Raw genomic sequence first — 18,101 nt, 5'->3', positions numbered from 1 at the left:
GCGCAATTTCCCCTCTGACGTTGCCGCAGAGCTTTCTCCCACCCACTTGAGATGAACATTCCCCAGGGCTGCTGTCTCTCAGGAGCTTTGCAGGGGGCTGAGCCAAGAGGCAAAAATGAAGGAAGCCAAGTTCTCTGGTGTCGAGACATTTTCAGTCCAGCAAGTGAAGGAGACAGATCCTGAAGCCAACAGAAATGTGCAGAGTCAGCCTTAGCAGGGCTGCCTGGCATGGCCTGGGGCAGGGAGGACAAGGGCCAGGAGACCCAGCCTGCTCTGTGGGGAGGACCAAGACCTTCAGCAGACTGCCCTGCAAGGATGGCTGTGACCACAGTAACTTCTCCCTTGGGAAGCCCTGCATCCTGTGGATCCTCTGCTTTTCTCCATGGCAATTTCTCCCCATCACCTTTTCTCCTTTCTCCTTCCTTCCTCCAATAACACCTCCTATTTGCTCAGGGTTAGCAGTTTGGCATGCTAGTAGCATTTATTGAGTGGCTGTGGTATGCAGGGAGCAGGGGAGGCAAGTTGGGGGCTGGGAGTTGGGCAGTGCTGGGCAGTCGCTTAGCTATTAGGCTGTAGTAGGGCCCCGGCAGAAGTTCTGGTTGTAGAAGTGGCGGTTGTCCCTGGTCAAGGCCATGCCCAGCTGGGCCCAGAAGGTGCCCTGACCACTAGGACGGTGAGGCCAAAGGAGCACGCTCTGCCGGCAGAGGCGCTGGCGCAGTCGCACGTAGCGGGAGCGGTAAGCATCCTCAGGACGCAGGATCACCAGCACCACCACGTCCTTGCGGTCCTCCAGCAGGCGCTGTTGGGCCAGCAGGAAGCTGGCCCGCAAGAGGCTGCTGACCCGGTCAGTGTGGGCTAGCACAAATAGCGTCTTGTGACTGCGATAGATTGAGTCCCACAGATTCTCAAAGAGGGTTTTGCCAGGTAGCCAGTCACGCTCCTCCAGACACAGGCGCAGGGCCCGGCGCCCACGGCCCTCCTCTAGCCTCCCCCTTAGCTCGTTGTACACCCAGTCAGCTACTGCGCTCTGCGCCTTGTCAAAGACCACAAAGGCATCGTAGGCCAGGGCATCTGCGCCCCGCCGCCGCCCACGCCGGGGCAGCCAGGCCAAGCACAGGTGGAAGCAGTACCAGAGGTCCCAGCCACAGAGGTGGTGCAGCATGGGCCCGGTCAGGCCCAGGGCCACTGCCAGCAGTGAGAAGCCAAAACAGTGCCAGGAGAGAGACTCATCCAGGCAGAGGCGCAGGTCCTGTGCAAAGATGCTGAGGTCCTGGAGCTGGCCTGGACTGCCGCACTTGATGCGGTTGGGCAGCCCAGGCACAGCTGCCTGCACGTCCAGCAGGAAGTCCACAAAGGCCGCCCCACAGGCACAGTGCAGCGGGTTGGCGCTCACATCTAGGATTTTCAGGGCGACCGCTAGGGAACCAAACCAGGAGGGTTCCACCGTCCTGAGGGCATTGTCACTGAGGTTGAGCTCTCGCAGACCCTGGGCTGGAGCAAAGAAGCCAGGGACCACGAAGCTAATGCTGTTGCTGCTGAGGTCCAGCCTCTGGAGCCGGGTGCCGGCAGGTAAGGTCCCATTGGCCAGGGCCTTCAGCTGGTTTCCTGATAGGTCCAGGACTTCCAGGTTCGGCAGGAGGGCCAGGCTGCTCCAATTGAAGAAAGCCAGAAAATTGTTACGGAGCCACAGCTGTCGTAGGTTCTTGGGAAGGTTGTCCAGGTTGCATGACAGGAGGGTATGCAAGCGATTCTGGGACAGATCCAACCGGACCAAGACTCTCAGGCCTCGGAAGAAGTGGAGATAGAGGTCTCCCTCAGCCCACATGCGGTTCAGGTCATTGCCGCTGAAATCCAGGGCCCACAGAGAGGTGCTGCGGAGTTCCTGGGACACACGGCTGTGGATGCCATTGTGTGCCAGGCTGAGGTAGCGCAAGGCAGTCAGCCGGGCCACAAAGCTGAGGTTATGGCCCACGCCCTGCATGCTGAAAGGCTGGCTGTTGTAGCTGAGGTCCAGGGCTTCCAGTCTCGGCAGCTCTGTGAAGGAGCGCCCGTGGTACAGATCCAGCTTGTTGTAGGACAGGTCGAGCACACGCAGGTTGGTCAGCGGCACAAACTGGGACCCATTGACCGCCTGTGAGATGCTGTTGTGGCTCAGGCACAGGCACTGCAGGCGGGAGAGATGGGAGAACATCTCTGGCTGGATGGTCACCAGGTTGTTCCGTGACAGATCCAAAGTGAAGTTGAGGGTTTTACAGCTAGGCATGAACTCCCCAGGGATGGGGTTGTCCCATCCTAGTGAAGAGAGGTCTCTGGACAGCAGCCAAACCTTCTTCCCATCGTTTGCCTGGTCCATGGTGGCCTCTGGCTTCCCAGCTCCGCTGATGCGGTTGTCTGACAGGCCCACAAAGCTCAGGCTTGGGAAGGTCCCGAAGATGCTGAGCTGGGCCTGGTTGATGAAGTTCATCTGCAGGTGCAGTTCCTGGAGGATGGGCAGTTTGGTCAGTGGCTCGAGCGTTTTACTGTTCAGAGAGCGGAAGAAGATGCCGTGCATATCCAGTGTCTGCAGGGAAACCAGTCTCCCAAAGGAGGGTGCCAGCTGTAGGTGGGCGAAGGATACCTTCTTGTGGTAATTGAAGGACAGGTTGAGCTTGCGCAACTGGGCCAGACCACTGAAGGCCGTCGTTTTGGTGATGCAGTCGTACAGGAAGTTCTCACTCAGATCTAGCACTGTGAGGTTGTCCAGGCCGTGGAACCAGGCATTGTTCAGGCTGAAGAGAGAACTGTCCTTCAACACCAAACCTTGGAGGTGGCTCAGGTGGCTGAAAGTGTCGGGATGCAGCCGGGGGAAGCCCTTTGGGCATTCAATGCAGGGGTTGCGGGCATGGTCACAGCGCCGGCAGTTCCCACCCACATCAAGCACACGAAGGGCTGTCAGATTGGCCAGGTCCTGAGGGCCCAGAGTGACGATGTGGTTGTAGGACAACAGTAGGGACTCCAGGCTGGGAGGCAGGCTGCGGGGCACCCGCGTGAGGTTGTTGTACTTGAGTGACAGGTGGGTGAGGTTGCCCAGTTCAAGGAGGGCGCCTGGGGTCACCACCACTGACCCCTGGCAGGGATTCTTGTAATAGCAGTTGCCATCCATGTATAGGAAGCGCAGGGCATGCAGTCCCTTGAGGTGGGTGGGGTCTAGAGTCAGGATGCTGGTGCGACTCAGGGACAGTGACACCAGGGAGCTGGGCAGCGGGGGCACAGTGGTGATGCCGTTGTAGCTCAGGTTCAGGTCCTCCAGGGTGGACATGGCCAGGAAGGTCTTGGGTTCAATGGTCATGTGGCAGGGGAAGTGCATGGGGCTGAGGCCCACCGGTGGGCAGTTCCACTTGAGGTCGAGGTGCCGCAGGTTAGGCAGGTGGATAAAGTCAGAGTCATGGAGGTGGTGGATGCGGTTGGAACGCAAGGAAAGGCTGGTGACATTGCCACGGGGTGCTGCCGCTGAGAAGTGGGGCACAGACTTCAGGAACAGCCAGTCGCAGTTGACCTTGCCGTGTGACTGCAGCTCACAGGGCAGGAAGACAGGGAGGGTGCCCAGAGCCAGGACCACAGCCGGCACCACCACCTGCACCAGGAGAGCCAAGGGGTGCAGGGCCCTGCAGCAGGGGCCCTGTGGGGGTGGGGTCTGTGTGAGTGCGCAACCTCGGTGCCACCTCCCCTGCCCCACTTCAGGGGAACCCCCTAAGAGGGTTCCCACCCCCCACCCTTCAAGCCGTCCACCAGGTGCTGCCGTTCTGCCCAGCCCCCACCCCATTCTCCAAGGCTCCTGAGGAATCTGGATCTATACATAAGATGTAACCTTTGTCTCAGAATTTAGGACTCAAAACTGGTTCTGGACCAGGAGTCCAGACTCGTGGGCCAGCGTTTTCACTCCTAACCAAGCCCCAGCTGGACAGGAAACCCAGACAAGTGGTCGCTTTGCCCCCAGCGCTCTCCCCCCACTTTCCACTTCACTTCCTCAGCGACCATTCCCTTTCCTCCCGAGCAAGGGGGCATCTGCTTCCTTCCCTCCAGCCGAGCGGCCCTCATCCCTTGGCCAAAACCCAGGTAGGAATGAGGGTCTCCTGCTGAAGTCCAGACTGGCTGCCTCCTCACCCAGCCTAGGACGGGCACTGCCCAACTCACCCATCCCGAGAGCAGGAAACCTGCTGTGGGTAGAGGATGGGAGGGAGGAGAGGGCAGCAAAGCGTCAGACAGCACCGCTGGGGTGTCCAGCTTTGTGCATCTCCCCGGCGCCAACTCTGAGCACAGCCCTGGGCCCCAGTCTCTTCGGCACGCAATGGGCTGAGTCTCTGCTCAGAGAAGGGCTGATGTCTTCAGGGTTCATTGAATGTCTTTAGGGCTGCGTGACAGCCCCTCCACTCTGGTGTGCAGCCACCAAGCCCACTCGCTCCCTACCACTTCCCAGGCTGTCCTCTTCCAGGGGTTGGTGGGGAGGGGGACCTGAGGGCTGCTATCCTACCATGACAGGAAGCAGGTGCTTCTCCAGCGGGCCTGGCCGGCCAGCGAGGCAGGAGCTGCAGGGAAGGATGCTTCAAGTGCCTGGTCTCTTTCTGTGGCACCAGTTTTGAGAACAAAGGAAGTGAGAATTTCACAATATATTAGTACCCTACTCCCTCACCCCATCCTGCCCATGGGGTGGGGGCTCAATGAGTCAGAGGCTATTTGCATAGACATGCAGCAGACAAATTTTCCCTCCTTCCTCTTTCCACTCTCCTGTCTCCTCGCCCACAGCCACATCTCTCTGAGCCCTCACACCTGTCCTCAGAGAAATGCAAGGAGAAATCAAGCCCAGAGTGCAGTCCAAGGTCAGTGAGAGATTGGAATTAGGGGCAGTGCCAGAAGTGGGTGGGCATGCTGACATCCATGCCAGGGCCCTCCCCATCCCAAGAGGAATCTCTCACCCTCATGCTCAGCCCCCACCCCACAAACAACATACTCAGACCAGCGGTTCCTGCATCTGCCCCTTTCTGACCACACAAGCACATCCCCAGAGCTCCCAGGGCCTTGCCCAGGTTGCATCCCTCTACTGCAGCCTTGCCACTTCCCCTTCTGAATTTCCAGTGCACCCAGTGCCCCAAGAGAGCACAACCCCCATGGCTGATCCAGCTGGACCTCCTGGAGGAGACTCCAGTCGGCTCCTGCCCCTGTGGCAGTAACACAAATTACTCAGACCGAAGCCTCACGGTTTCCTGGGACTCTCAGTAAGTCCTGTTGGCCCCACCTTCAGAGTGCCCAAAATCTGCCATTGCCCAGCACCCTCACATCCACCAACCTGGACTGAGCCACCATCTCTCACCTACAGCGACACGGTGGCCCCCTCCTCGCACGTTGCCCGGCTTCTGCTCGTGGACCCCACAGCTTACTCACATTTGGCCCCTAAGTTATATTAGCCTCCCCCTCCCCCGCTCAGACCCCCGCCATAGCTCTGTCTGGAGTCAAAACCACAGCCAACAAGGTCCCACAGTCTCCCTGCCCTGCTGCAGCCTTTCCCCCCTCCTTGCTGTTTGAATGAACCCTCCTGCCTCAGGGCCCGTGAAGGCACTGCTCTCTCTGCCTGGAAGCTCCTTTCCCAGACGCACAAGTGGCCCCTCCACTGTCTCCTCTAAGTGTCTACTTCCATGGCACCCTCTCCATGAGACCTGCCCTTGCAGTCTTATAAACCCCCTGCCCCAGATCTGACCCTCCTGAGCCCCTTTATCTGCTGTCTCGGTCCTAACAGCTTTTACCTGCTATCACACCATATCGGTGATTTTTCATGGACTATGGTAGACTGTCTTATTCCACTGCGGAATGGCAGCTCCTTGAGGGCAGGGATCTTTTGTCTGTGTCCTCAGGGTCCAGCACAGCGTCCTACATGTGGTGCTCAGAATTGCTGACCCCAAGGGTTCCAGTAACCAGCTCTGGGCAGGCACAGTGTCTCTGAGTGATGGTTCAATGATTGAATGGAGCGTCTGCTGGGAGGAGGCATGGCTGTGCATTGGCCACCCCTTTACTCCTGCTTTTTCTTTTTCTTTTTTTTTAATTTATTTTTTTTTATATTATATTCTTTTTTTTTTTTAAAGATTTATTTATTTATTCATACAAGCACTGGGTACAGTCAGAAGCGTGGGAGGGTGAGAGAATTCACCAGAGCCAGAGCGGGGAGCAGAGCAGGCAGAAGGACCGAAGTACACTGCTGAGGGGAGCAGCGGGCGGCAGGAGAGGTCTGCGCGCCATGTGGGACCCTCCTCTGGTGGCTGGGGAGCAGCCGGGAATTGAACCAGCACTGCAGAGACTGCGCGCAGCTTCACAACCCAGCGCTCAACTGCTGTGCCACCGGAGAGGCCCTACTCCTGCTTTTTCATGGCCACTTCTGGTGGGTCTCATGGTGGCTGCAAGCTGCCAGGCATCCAGCTGGCTCACAGGCCCCGGTGATAGAGCAATGTGTATTTGTGCATGCAGGGAGAATGACATGGTCTTCCTGCCCACCTGGGAACACAGTGTTTGGCGTAAGCAAGGACAAAACTTCTCTGGATGCTAAGGTCCCAGCTCTGTTCTAGGGGTTTTTGTTGAGGCTGAGCAAGACCCTAGTGATGGGGTTTCCATCAAGCTATCGCCAGCCACTGCAGCATGAGTTCAATCCCTGGCCAGGGAGCAACCCACATGGCACAGCAGACCTCTCCAGACTCGACCACTGCTCCCCTCAGCAGTGCATTTCAGCAGATCTGCCTGTTCTGCTCCCCACTCTGTCTCTGGTGAATCTTCTCACCCCCCACACCTGTAGCCTATACCCCAGTTCTTGTATGCATAAATAAAAATAAACCTTTATAAAAAGACCCTAGTGATGGGACACTGCCCTGAACCCTAGTTTAAGATGTGCCCCTAAAAAAAAAAAAATGCTCATTCAATAACTATCCATCATCAACCCTACAGTCCCCACCTGGGATGGGAGGGAACTTCCACTCACTTCTCAGAGGCAGAGAATGAAGCCCTGTGGCCAGCTGAGTAGCAAGTCTGAAAGGGATTGTCTCAGGGTCCCTGGTCCCAGGGATCCAGGCCCTTGGGGAGAATGCAGCTAGCAGATGGCCAAAGAGCTCACAGAGAAGTCTGCCCTTGTGCACACATGAACTGGACACACCAAGATTCAGATGTCCACAAACACCACTCCTCAGACCTGTAGAGGCGCGAAACCTAGTGAGTAGAACTTAATCATCACTTTTCGCGTGGAAAAAAAAAAAAAAAAGAACTTAATCATCACGGCAGGCTGAAGAATGGCCCCCAGGGAGATCCACATCCTAGTCCTGGAAACTGAATTGGTTCCTTCACATGATCAAAGCATTTGGCAGGTGGAATTGAGGGTCTTGAGACGGCAAGAGACTCTGGGGTATCTGGGGTGGGGGGAGGAGGTGAACACAAGACGTGTCCTTACAATACAGAGGCAGGGGGAGATGCACTACACAAGAAAGCCATGCATCCACAGAAGCAGAGGGGAGCAGAATCAGGAGGTGCTATGCCTCTGGCTCTGCGGATGGAAGGAAAGGGACAGAAGCCAAAGAGTGCAGACTGCCTCTAGAAGCTGAAAAAGGAAATGGATTCTCCAGAGGCCTCCGAAGGAGCCAGCCTGGCCCACACTTTGATTTTTAGCTCTGTCGGATTTACAAGGACTCCAAGAGAATAAATTTGTGTTATTTTAAGTCATTAAGTTTGTGGTACTTTGTTTTGGCAGCCACAGAAAACCAATACACTCAGATTCCCCTATGACAGCAGAGGTACACCTGTCTCTGCTGGCAGAGCCGACAGGAATAAAGGGGCCTGTGTGAGGCTGTGCCCTCGCACACAGACACATTCGCCTGCAGCCAGGAGTGCTCAGGCCCCACCTAGCAGGCCAATAGATTCCTTCCCCCGCTTCTGGGACAGTTATAGGCACAGGACCTCCCAGGTCCCAGTGTCAGAGGTGGACCTTCAGGGTCAGACTCAGTGTTGTTTTAAAAATATTTTATTCTTTAAAAAATACAGCATTCAACCATATCGTTCTGCAGCGACCCCTGCCCAGCCACAACTAACTCCACCCTTGTTGCCAAAGGCTTCAAGGGCTGCGCCAAGACCCTAGTTTCAGTTCCCCTGGGGGTCAGGCTCAGGCCAGGCTCACCACCCAGGCCCCATGAGACAGTCGGGCAGGGTCCCCAGATGGCCGCAGACACACGAGAGGCAGAGACAGCAATGGAAGAGTCACAAATGCCAGCCCAGTGGCCCTCAGAAGCTGCAAAGGTATCCAGTGACCAGCCCTCCTACCCCACAGGAAGCAGCCCTCCGCTGGCGCCCAGGCTAGGAAGGCGGGAGGTGGCCAGAAGCAGGGCAGGGCAGGGGGAGAGGGGGTGGGCAGGCAGCCCCACGGTCCACATGCCGGCACAGCTCCGGTCTGGCCACCCTAGCTGTCGTCCCCATTCTCACCGGGGCCACGGATGAGGCGCTTGTGGCCCCGCTTGCCTCCAGGGCCCTTGGGCTTGGCAAAGGCCTGCTTGAAGGCATGCTGCTTGGGGTGCACCTCATCGTAGAGGAATTCAGCTGTCAGCTCTGCCCCGTTCTCAATCTCAATCTGTAAGGGATAAGACGGTGGTCACCCCGATGGTGGGGTGTGGGTCTGACAAAGATCACCCTTGGACATCCCAATTCTAGGGCACCCCTTGATCTCTCATACACCAGTCCTAGGGTCTCCTTCCAGATCCCCACCTGGGGATGTCACCTACAAGAACAGAAGCCTGCTGCCCTTCAAGCCTTGGGCACCCCCATCTACCTTTCAGACCCAGGAAAAGGAGGTAGTCAGGGCAAGGGCTTTCCATGTCAGTTAGCCAGTAGCCTTGATGATGCATGTTACCCCTCAGGCCTCAGTTTCCCCATCCATCCAACAGAACAACAATGACCCCTATTCTGCCCTTGTTTCAGGACTCCAACGCCCCATGTGGAGAGTGGGGTGACAGGGCCCTGGGAATGGGCATCCACCTTCTTAATGATCTCCAGCTGGAAGTCCTGTTCCACTGAGTCCAGGAGGCGGCTCTTGCAGCTGGAGTACAGCATGCGCTCCTTGATGCTGCACTTGTACCCCGGCATGGAGTAGATGAACACTGTGGGAGATGGGGAGGTGAGCCAAGGCAGGCTTGGAAAGCCAGCAGGCCCACACCACCACCCTGCCACAGCACACCAGCTATAGGCTAGTGCTGCTCCTCCCCAGCCACAGGCGCAGGGGCCCTGCTGTGGCCACTCACCCACGGACTCAAGACGGTCGCCTTCATGGGTGTGCTTGTAGAGGAAAAAGTGGTAGCGGGCAGCATCTCGGGGCACCCGTGAGGGCAGCTGGGACACATCTGTGGGCTCTGTGTGTACCAGTTCAATTGTCTCCCGTTCCAGGTCCAGCTTCTGCCAAGGGGGAGGGAGGATGTGAGGGCATGGGGGTACCACTCAGACCACCCTCCAGGTAAGAATTCTGAGGCTGCAGTTGGATTAGATGGCAAGCAGGACCGAGGAGAAGCCTACTAGAGAGATCCCTCTCCCAGGGAGCTCCTCCTAGCAGCACACTTCTGTGGAGGTTCCTCTAAGGGAGCCACTCTTAGGCCCATTCTCACTTTTACCCCTTTGAAAACTCTGCTAGAGAAAGAACTCCCACCAAAGATGGTGGACAGGACTGTGGGGAGGGACTCCACTTCCGGGAGGCCAGCTCATCCTCAGAAAAAAGGCCTCTGGGAACATGCCTTAGAAGGGAGAAGCCATTCTGCCTGAAAGGGGGCAGCCTGGACCACTGGGACAGTGGGACCCTGCCTGGGAAAGGCGATGGTCAGGGGCAATGGAAGACAACTCAGACTCGGGGCTGAGGGGTCAGTGCCAACACTGGGGTGAGTATGTGTACAGTGTGGAGGAGTGTCACACAGTGTCCATCAGGTGTGCAGGGGCTGGGCAGGGGACAAGCGCGTGCACTATTCACAAGCAGGTGGGTAAACTAAAGTGGACAGGCTTGTGGGGGAGGGTGCACATTTGCATGTGTATCTGAGCAGGAGTAGGGATGGGGGGTACCCTGTGTGTGCTTCTGGGGCTGGGAAGAGGCACCCACCAGCTGGATGTAGTTGATCATCTTCTGCTTGAGCTGCTGAAGTGCCCGCTGGGCCTCAGGTTGCAGGGGGAAGGCCAGGCCCTGCAGAGTCTGGTGCTTGCTCTCCACACTGATCTCAGTCTTTACCTGGGAGTAGGTAAACAGTGAGCAAAGCCCTCACCTGCCCATGGAGAGTGCACAGGCTCAGCCAACTGGGCTGACATAACCTTGAGGCCTCTAGCAGGGACTTCTGCCCACCCTATCTGGCACACCCACCTCATTAATACGGATCTGCTGAAGCTCTCTCTCAGCCGATGTCAGAGGGGCAGGTGCCGCACAGGATGACAAGTGTTTCTGGTAGCCGGCAAAGGAGAGGTCGTCCTGGCCGGGTAGACGCAGACATAGAGGGATACCTTGGCAGAAGCTCACTGAACACCTGGCTTGCAGCCCCTCCCTGCCCCCATCCCCAGGCCTCATCATCCCCAAGTCTGACACCCATTTGCTTTGTGACTCTGCACAACAACCCACCCTTTTTGGGCCTCCTGGCCTGGGGAAGTAGGCAGGGAGCCCTACCTTTACAGTCCCGAAGAGTTCATCTTTAATGTGGCCACCTCCAAACTCCTTCTTCACTGTGGCCCTTGTGGCTGCGTACAGCATCTTCAGCCGAACCTGAAGGGCAGAGGCAGCTGTGAGACCCCTTTGGGCAGGGCTTCCTCTCCAGGAGCAGACAGGAGTCACTGGGTGGGGACCCAGTCTTAGCATTATGCCTCCACAACCAGCAGAGGGCCAGGCACTGAGTGGAGAACACAGCGGGCAACTGGAACAGCAGGGGGAGCCCTGGCCCAGCCCCTGCCTCTGCCTCCCAGGGCCTTGCCCCTCTCAGACTCTGGGGCAGGACCTGATATCCCTCCCTTCAGACTTCCCAGGGCAGGGCCTTGTGATCTTGCTCAGTATCCCCCACCCCACCACCACCATCTTGGAGCTGGCAGGGGTCCCTAGGACTCACGGGGGAATTATCAGGTGACCAGGCAAGAAAAAGCCACTCGAAGCCCTGGGCGTTCTTCGAGTCCAGGCGGTAGAGCAGGTAGCAGGGCTGCTGGGCATCCAGCAGCGGCAGTACGGCCCCATCATAGTCCTTGTCCCAGCAGCCCACTGGCTCCCGTGAGGCACCCAGCACGAGCTGCTCTGGGGGCAGAGGCCGGGTGAGCCTAGGAGTAGCCATCTCCCACAACCACCTTTGGTTCTGGCCCTCCAACTTCTGGCCATGGCTCACACCCCCTGGCCACCCACTCACTCCACCTTCCCCTGAAGTACAAAGCAGTATGGCTGAATCAGTGAGTGAGTGAATGAATGAGGACAAAGCTACCAGCTAGGGGCTTCTCCCTCTACACGACACACATGTGGGCGTGTGCACACAGGTGAGACCTGTGCACACCTGGACTGCCGTTTGGTGGCCAGCCCACAGGCCTAGGCTGGTAGGCCAAGTGTATGTTCACCTTCAGTCACTCTGCACTCTGCACCACCTGAGAGGTGCAAGTCTGCGGGCCCCAGGCATTAGGGAGTTGGTTGCCCAGATGACCCAACACAGACAAGCACACAAAGAGATACAGCCACGTACATTGTACAAAAATGAAGACTGATGTGATACATATATATATGTATAAAAGAGATAACAGCCACGTGCCCACAGTCACCTCACGGACATTACACACATGGGTGCTCACTCACGATCCCACATACCTCCTCCTTCTCCCTCCTCTCTCAGCCTGGACTCCAGTATTCCCTTCTCAGAACAAATGTGATGAAGGAGGCGGGGTCACAGGGACCTCCAGGAGCAAAAGCATGTAGGGCAGAGGGTGACAGGGGCCCCTAAGTGTATAGACAGATATCCTGCTGCCACCTAGGAGGGGGTGCCATCCCCTAAAATGAACAAATCAAAAGCAACCAACTCCCTAATGCCTGGGGCCCACAGGCTTGACCTCCCAGGTGATGCAGAGTGACTGAATGGATCACTGAAGGTGGACATACCCTTGGCCTATCAGCCTAATAAGCCTGTTGGCTGGGCCTTGGCTGGGCCCCAAACAACAGTCCAGGTGTACACAGGCCTAGGCCAGAGGAAGAGCTGGAGCAATGGGACAGTCACCTCCTAACCAGAGGGGTCCTAGCCCCAACCAGGCTCTCCTGTGGAGACAACAGGCCCAGCTTACTGGGAGTCCCAACATGCCAGGCCCACCGGACCAGCCACCTGTTTGCACAATGGCCTCCTCACCTACCCTCTGACCCAAAGGGGATCGGGGTTAAAAACCAGAAGTCTTAGGCTGAGAAGGTGCCATTGGCACTGTCAACATTCAATTTGCAGCCAATATTTCCAAACTGGGAAATTCTACATAAGAAGTAGAATTGACAACTTCTCTAGAAACATTCTCAGGAATATCAAGCCACATTCAGTTGCAGATGGACAGTGGCCCCCTGTCAGGGGCCTGGATCCTCCTGGCTACTCCCAGGTGGCCCAACCACCATAACATGACCTGAGAGAAGAGCCCAGTTAGAGGCAACTCCAGCTTACTATCTGCAGGGACATCTTGCCTGTGGGGCAAGAGGATTGGGGTCTTCTTGGGAGGGCTGAGGACTAGGGTCAATGAGTCTGGTTTTGGGGGAGCTGTAGCTTGCTCCCCAGGAAGCCTTCACTCGTGACCTATCCCAGTGACCTGACCCAACCTCTGAGGACATCTGAACTTGGGAACCCCAGTCAAACCATGGCACAGCCTGGGTCTGGACGATTTGAGCCAATTCTATGGGCATCAAGCCCATTTGGGAGTCTCCCAAAGGGCTCACCACTGCACGGTGGGCTAGAAGGACCCCTGAGGGCAGCCCATTACCAGGACTGTCCCCTCAAGCCTCAGTCTCATTCTCTGCCTTTTCAAACTCTCCCACTTTAGGTCTCAGCTCAAGCTCACCCACCCCCTACCCTTGTACCCCAGTACCTCCCCTCCAGGTCCCTGGGGTCCATGTCAAGGCCCAGGCAAGCCTGAAACCTCTCCATTGTGTTCTCAAAGCAAGCTGGACAGAAGTCCCTTCTCCACATTGAAGGGACACCTCCCAAGGGCAGGGCTGGCTTCTCCTTGGGATTCCTTCTGGCCAGAGGCCAACTCAAAACAGGCCTGCTGCGCACAGATGGAGACGAGTGGCACTGGCCACAGGGGGCAGTGCTCAGCTTCACTTATCACCTGTCCCCTGCCTGGCCCAGCCCAGTGTCTTGACTAGGCCCACCATACCTAACTGACTGTGGGGAGGCTGAGCAGGTCCTTTGGGCAGGGTTTCCCTTGCTAGCCCCCCAGCTTCAGTTTCCTGCTCTGTATATAATGTTCATGCCCATCTCCACTGCTCTCCTGTAAGGAACCGCTGCCCTCCATTCCCAGAGGGAGAAACAGGTCCTAATGGAACTGGAAGCCAGTCACCCCACCTCCCAGAACAGCAGCTGGCTCCAGCCCTCAATCAATGTCCTAGGCCACAGCAGGCACTCACCGTCCTCGATGACAACTTTGATCAGTCGGACAGAGCCAGCCCGGGCCTTGGCAAAAAACTCCTTCAGTTCCTCGGTGGCTACAAGAACGAGAAACATGGTGAGCAAGCAGCGTGGGCAGGGACCCGCTCAAGGCGTATTCTGTCCTGCGTGGTCTGGTGGCGGAGCTGGGAGCCGGGGTTAAATACAGGGCCCCATGTGACTGGGAACCTGAGACAGCTGATAAATACCAGCTCCCAAATTTAGTCAGCAGAGGTGACGGGCGGGTGGCCTGCTGGCTGTTATAGCTCTGGTGATGGGGTGGGTGGGGATGGGACAGACCACTGAGGATAAGGCAGGCTCTGGGACAGGCCAGACCAGCCAGTGTGAAAGGCCCCCACCTGTCCTCTGCACCCCACCCAGGAAGGCCCAACACTGAGTTGGTGTGGGACACTCTCAATGCTATCATAGCCACAGACACAGAAACACATGGAAAAATGTCCCAAATGTGCATTGTCCACTATGTTCATGCATACACACACATGCATGCATCTCATGTTGTAGGTGTCAACAGATACACACTCCGTCCAGCATCTGTATGTGACAGAGTATGTAAATGCAAACTTCCTTGTACATGAACACACCCTCAGCTAGCCAAACATAGGTGATCATACATGTTGAGGCACGCAAATATATATGTGTGCGAGAAAGAGTCCCTAGAGAGTCCCCAGGGTGCTGACAAACACAGGCAAATGCAGAGCTCACCTAAGATGTGCAGGCAAGAGGATATAAAGAGTATATATAGAAACACACAGGCACACAGACATGCATGCAAGTACACCCAGGCCTAGTTCATCAACCAATCCCCAAGCTCCAGGTAGTCAAGGAAGGCTTCTTGGAGGAGGAGTGGCCCTCAAGAACTACCCAAAACAGAACTGCCTGAGTCCCAGGGCTACAGAGCAGGAAGGTGACAGCCCAAGACCGAGGTTCCCAGCGCAGGTCATGGTCAGTGTAAAGGAACCATGGGAAATCAGAGATCTACTCTTGGTTCAGATGAGGAAAGCACAGTCCAAGTGTGGAAAGGCCCTACTTGGGTCTCTGGGTGCATAGGCCAGGCTAGCATGACCTTGAGGCTACCCAAGGGTCAGAATTCTGTTAGACCACAGCTGGAGGGCTGAGGTCAGAGAATATTTATAGGGCCCGGACTGGGCATCTCATGGGTGGGGGAGGGGGTGCTTCAGAAAAACAAACTGATCATGTCCTCAAGTGCCCCTCATGTAGGCTGACCCAGAACCTGCCACTGGGCAGGCAGGGTCCCCAAGCAGACCCTGGAGCTCAGAGCAGCATGGGATGGAGACACAGCAGGGGTCAGGAAAGCATTGCCCATTGCAAGCTGTTGCCTGAGGAAGAGCCTGGCCCTAGGAGCACCATGTTTCTAGGAGCTATGCATGCCCCCTCAATCTCCTATCTATAAGGTAGAATGAATACTCTCAAACTAAAGTGGCTTTTAGTGAGGAGTAAATGGGAAAAAGTGCTCAGTAACTTAATAACAATTATTAAATTTTATCACAGTAACGATGGGGGCAGGCTGTGCTAAGCTGCCCCTCCATCTGCCCAGACCTTCTGTGAGGGAAGACCAAGAAACTCCCCCAAGGGAGAGACTGACGTGCTCCTTCTAGTATTACCAGGGCAAAGTGACACCCCAGTAGAGGAAGAGACAGCTCCTCCTCCCAGGCCTCCTCAGCCACCATCAATTATCCAGAGGCCATGCCTGGGACACCTGAGCCTTTATCATCAAAGATTCATGCCCTTCTTCCCCCACCCCCACCCCTACTGCCTTGCCCACCCCTCCAACTCCTGAGCCTCAGGTTACAGGTCCCTCCTCTGCCCTGCTCGGAGGTCAGCAGATCCACACCTGTGGGCAGGACAGAGCTGGCCATCCAAAACAATCTCTCCCACTGCCTCCCCAGGCCGGAATTGGGAAGGAGTGGGCTGCTCACGAGCAGGAGAGCTGGGGTGGGGGGAAGGGGGCGCCAGTCTCCAGTGAACCCCTAGGCAGGTCTGTCTCACCATATGGGAAATAGGGAGTGAGACAAGGCCCTGGCCACAGGACCTATCACTCTGGAGCAGGAGGAAGAACCCTAATTTCCCACACCCCCTCTAGCCCTCCCCAGTTAGAGGCAGCAGAAATGATCAAAGGGGAAGGAAGGGACAGGCCAGGCCAGTGGCAGTTCCCTCTAGTGGGCTGAGTCATGAAGTGGCCCCTCAGCTCCTCCTGGAGAAGGGCTGGCCCTGACTCAGGCCCCTGCCATCTCTGGTCCTGTGGGGCGGGGGTGGGGCCAGGAAACCCTCTTAGGGCTGTCAAGCACCAAGTAGCCACAACCGCAAGTCAAGATACAAGTGGTCAGACACAAGTGGTCAGACAGGGTCGATGGTGGTGGCCCCAGGCGGGGATCCTGGTGTGGTGTGAGGGGTGGCTGATAGCCAAACCACCTGGCTGGCTGAGCAAGCAGTCTATACCTTCCCCCTCAGGCCAGCCAGCCCTCCCAGGCCAGCAACAGAAGGGGACACCAAGACCTAGACAGAGTCAAAACACCTGGCTCCTGGCCACTGCTTCTCTCCCAGCCTGAGGAGGGAACCAGGACCCTTGGGGAGAAAGCTGATGCTCTAGTCTGCAGCCTGGCGCTGGAGGACGGTAGAGCTGGCCTGGAACCTCTTAAGCCAGGACCCTTCCCCACAATCCCTATCTGGCCTCTCGACTCTGCCCCTGCCTAGAGCTAGAACTTTCAACTTTGGCTGGGGCAGACAGGAGTTGGGAAGGAGTGGGCTGCTCAGGAACAGGAGAGCTGGGGGGGAGGGAGCGAAAAATGGGAGTTGAGAGAAAAATGGGAAGGAGATCAGAGGTCAAGGTCAGACTGGCGACTCTCCATCCCACTTTGAGAAGCCCCTACGAGGTTTTCGCCAGCCTAGTTTGGGCAAGTGTTTGACGGTCCTGGGAGGAGCCAAAGGTTAGGGACCCATCCTCACATAGACACAAACCTGTACACAGACACAGGCATCCATGGTAACAAATGCACACTGCGATGCATCCAAATTGTGCACACACAGACACCCACAGATGTGAGCACAAAGTTCCAAAACACTGATGTCTAAAGATGATTCCGTGTGGCAATATTCATTCAATCAGCCACTAGTACAAGTGCATAAATGACCCTAGAGATGCACAGGCAGTCACATCCAGATGTGCACACACAGGCACTGTACACAAAAGACAAGTGCACATGCGTGTACACTCTCAGATATGTACATCCGGTACACCCACCCCCAGAAAGGAACAAAAATATAGAGATGGGCACACACTGCACATCCACCCCCAGACGGGCACACAGATACTTCCACTCCAGCTGGGCATGTACATGTCCACCCACTCCCAGCTATGCACAGTCATATGTGCCACCTCTTAGGTGCCCACCCCAGGAGACCAGTGGCTGCAAAAGAGAACAGGAAGCTTCCCCCGGCTAGTAACTGGGAGGAGACAGGAACCCACAGCCGGGGAGGGGGCGCAGTCGCAATCCAAGACCCTCGACTCCCAGCCCTCCCTCCATCCGCCCTCACCGTGGATGCCGGTCTGGTGCGCCATGGCTCTGTACCCCGCTCCGCCCACGCCCTCGGAGCCCTCAGCTCGATCCTGGCCCAGCTCGCCTCTCTGGGACCCGGAGGAAGGGGAGGATGTGGCTGCGACCTCCCAGCCTCGCGCAGCTTCCCGGGCGGTGCCGCAGGACCCGCCCCCAGCGCGCCCCGCCCCCGACGGGCAAGGCCGGGAGGGGCGGGGACTCGGGGCCGCGCTTGCGCGCGGGGCGTGCTTCGGCCCCGGGGGTCCGTGGCTGGAAATTGGTCCGCGCGTCTGGGCGCCTGCGCGCGCCTCTGCTTGGAGTAGAGAGCCGAGCCCGCGTGTGGCCGGCAGCGTGGGCGCAGGCCCGGGTGTGTCAGGGCGCCCTCCTCCAAGAGGTCTGCGGGGGGAGCGGATCCGAGCGCGCGCACCGCAGGCTCCAGTCCGTGCCCCCCGGGTCAGGTGGGTTTGCACGCGGAGTGGAACCTACGTCTGTCCCCTTGGCGTCTGGGAATGGGGTCTGCGTGTGGGCGGCCGCTCGCGTGTGTGTGCGCGCAGCATCCTGAGCACCTCCGGTAACTGGGCACCTCGAGGCGGCCCTGCCCCCTGGCCTTGCCCTCAGGGTGGGAGTTCCGACTGGTCCACCGGATGGCTGACAAATGGACGTGTCTGTGGGGGTGAAGACCCCTAAGAGGAAGCGAAATTTGAGTGGCGACCTGGAAGTCTGCCGGGATAGTAGAGGGAAAACGTTGCAAGACGAGGGAACTGCATACGCCGAGGTCCCGCGGTTGAAGGAGGGGCGGAGGTGAGAGCCAGGGCTTGGTGAATCTGAGAACGTCTGGATTCATATTCTGCAACCTTACTTTATGCCAGCCAGT

At 57.2% G+C, this 18,101-nt stretch overlaps 2 protein-coding genes across 2 annotated transcripts; both read right to left on the bottom strand.

The window, feature by feature from the left end:
• Positions 1-565: 565 nt before the first annotated feature.
• On the bottom strand, positions 566-3,829 carry TLR9 (toll like receptor 9; the record flags this gene model as incomplete). Its single annotated transcript, XM_084246831.1, has 1 exon — positions 566-3,829. Exon 1 carries the CDS (start codon positions 3,800-3,802, stop codon positions 566-568), a length of 3,237 nt encoding a protein of 1,078 aa, XP_084102957.1. The 5' UTR covers positions 3,803-3,829.
• Positions 3,830-8,078: 4,249 nt separating this feature from the next.
• TWF2 (twinfilin actin binding protein 2) lies at positions 8,079-17,253 on the bottom strand (the record flags this gene model as incomplete). Its single annotated transcript, XM_084247579.1, has 9 exons — positions 8,079-8,626; positions 9,031-9,152; positions 9,294-9,444; positions 10,133-10,258; positions 10,388-10,492; positions 10,685-10,780; positions 11,118-11,296; positions 13,637-13,714; positions 17,229-17,253. 9 exons carry the CDS (start codon positions 17,251-17,253, stop codon positions 8,459-8,461), a joined length of 1,050 nt encoding a protein of 349 aa, XP_084103705.1. The 3' UTR covers positions 8,079-8,458.
• Positions 17,254-18,101: the final 848 nt, after the last annotated feature.

This window comes from Talpa europaea, assembly GCF_964194135.1.
Source record: "Talpa europaea genome assembly, chromosome: 11".
Taxonomy (NCBI): Eukaryota; Metazoa; Chordata; class Mammalia; order Eulipotyphla; family Talpidae; genus Talpa; species Talpa europaea.
The sequence above is the reverse complement of the archived record's forward strand: the minus strand, read 5'-3'. Positions and strand labels throughout refer to the sequence as shown.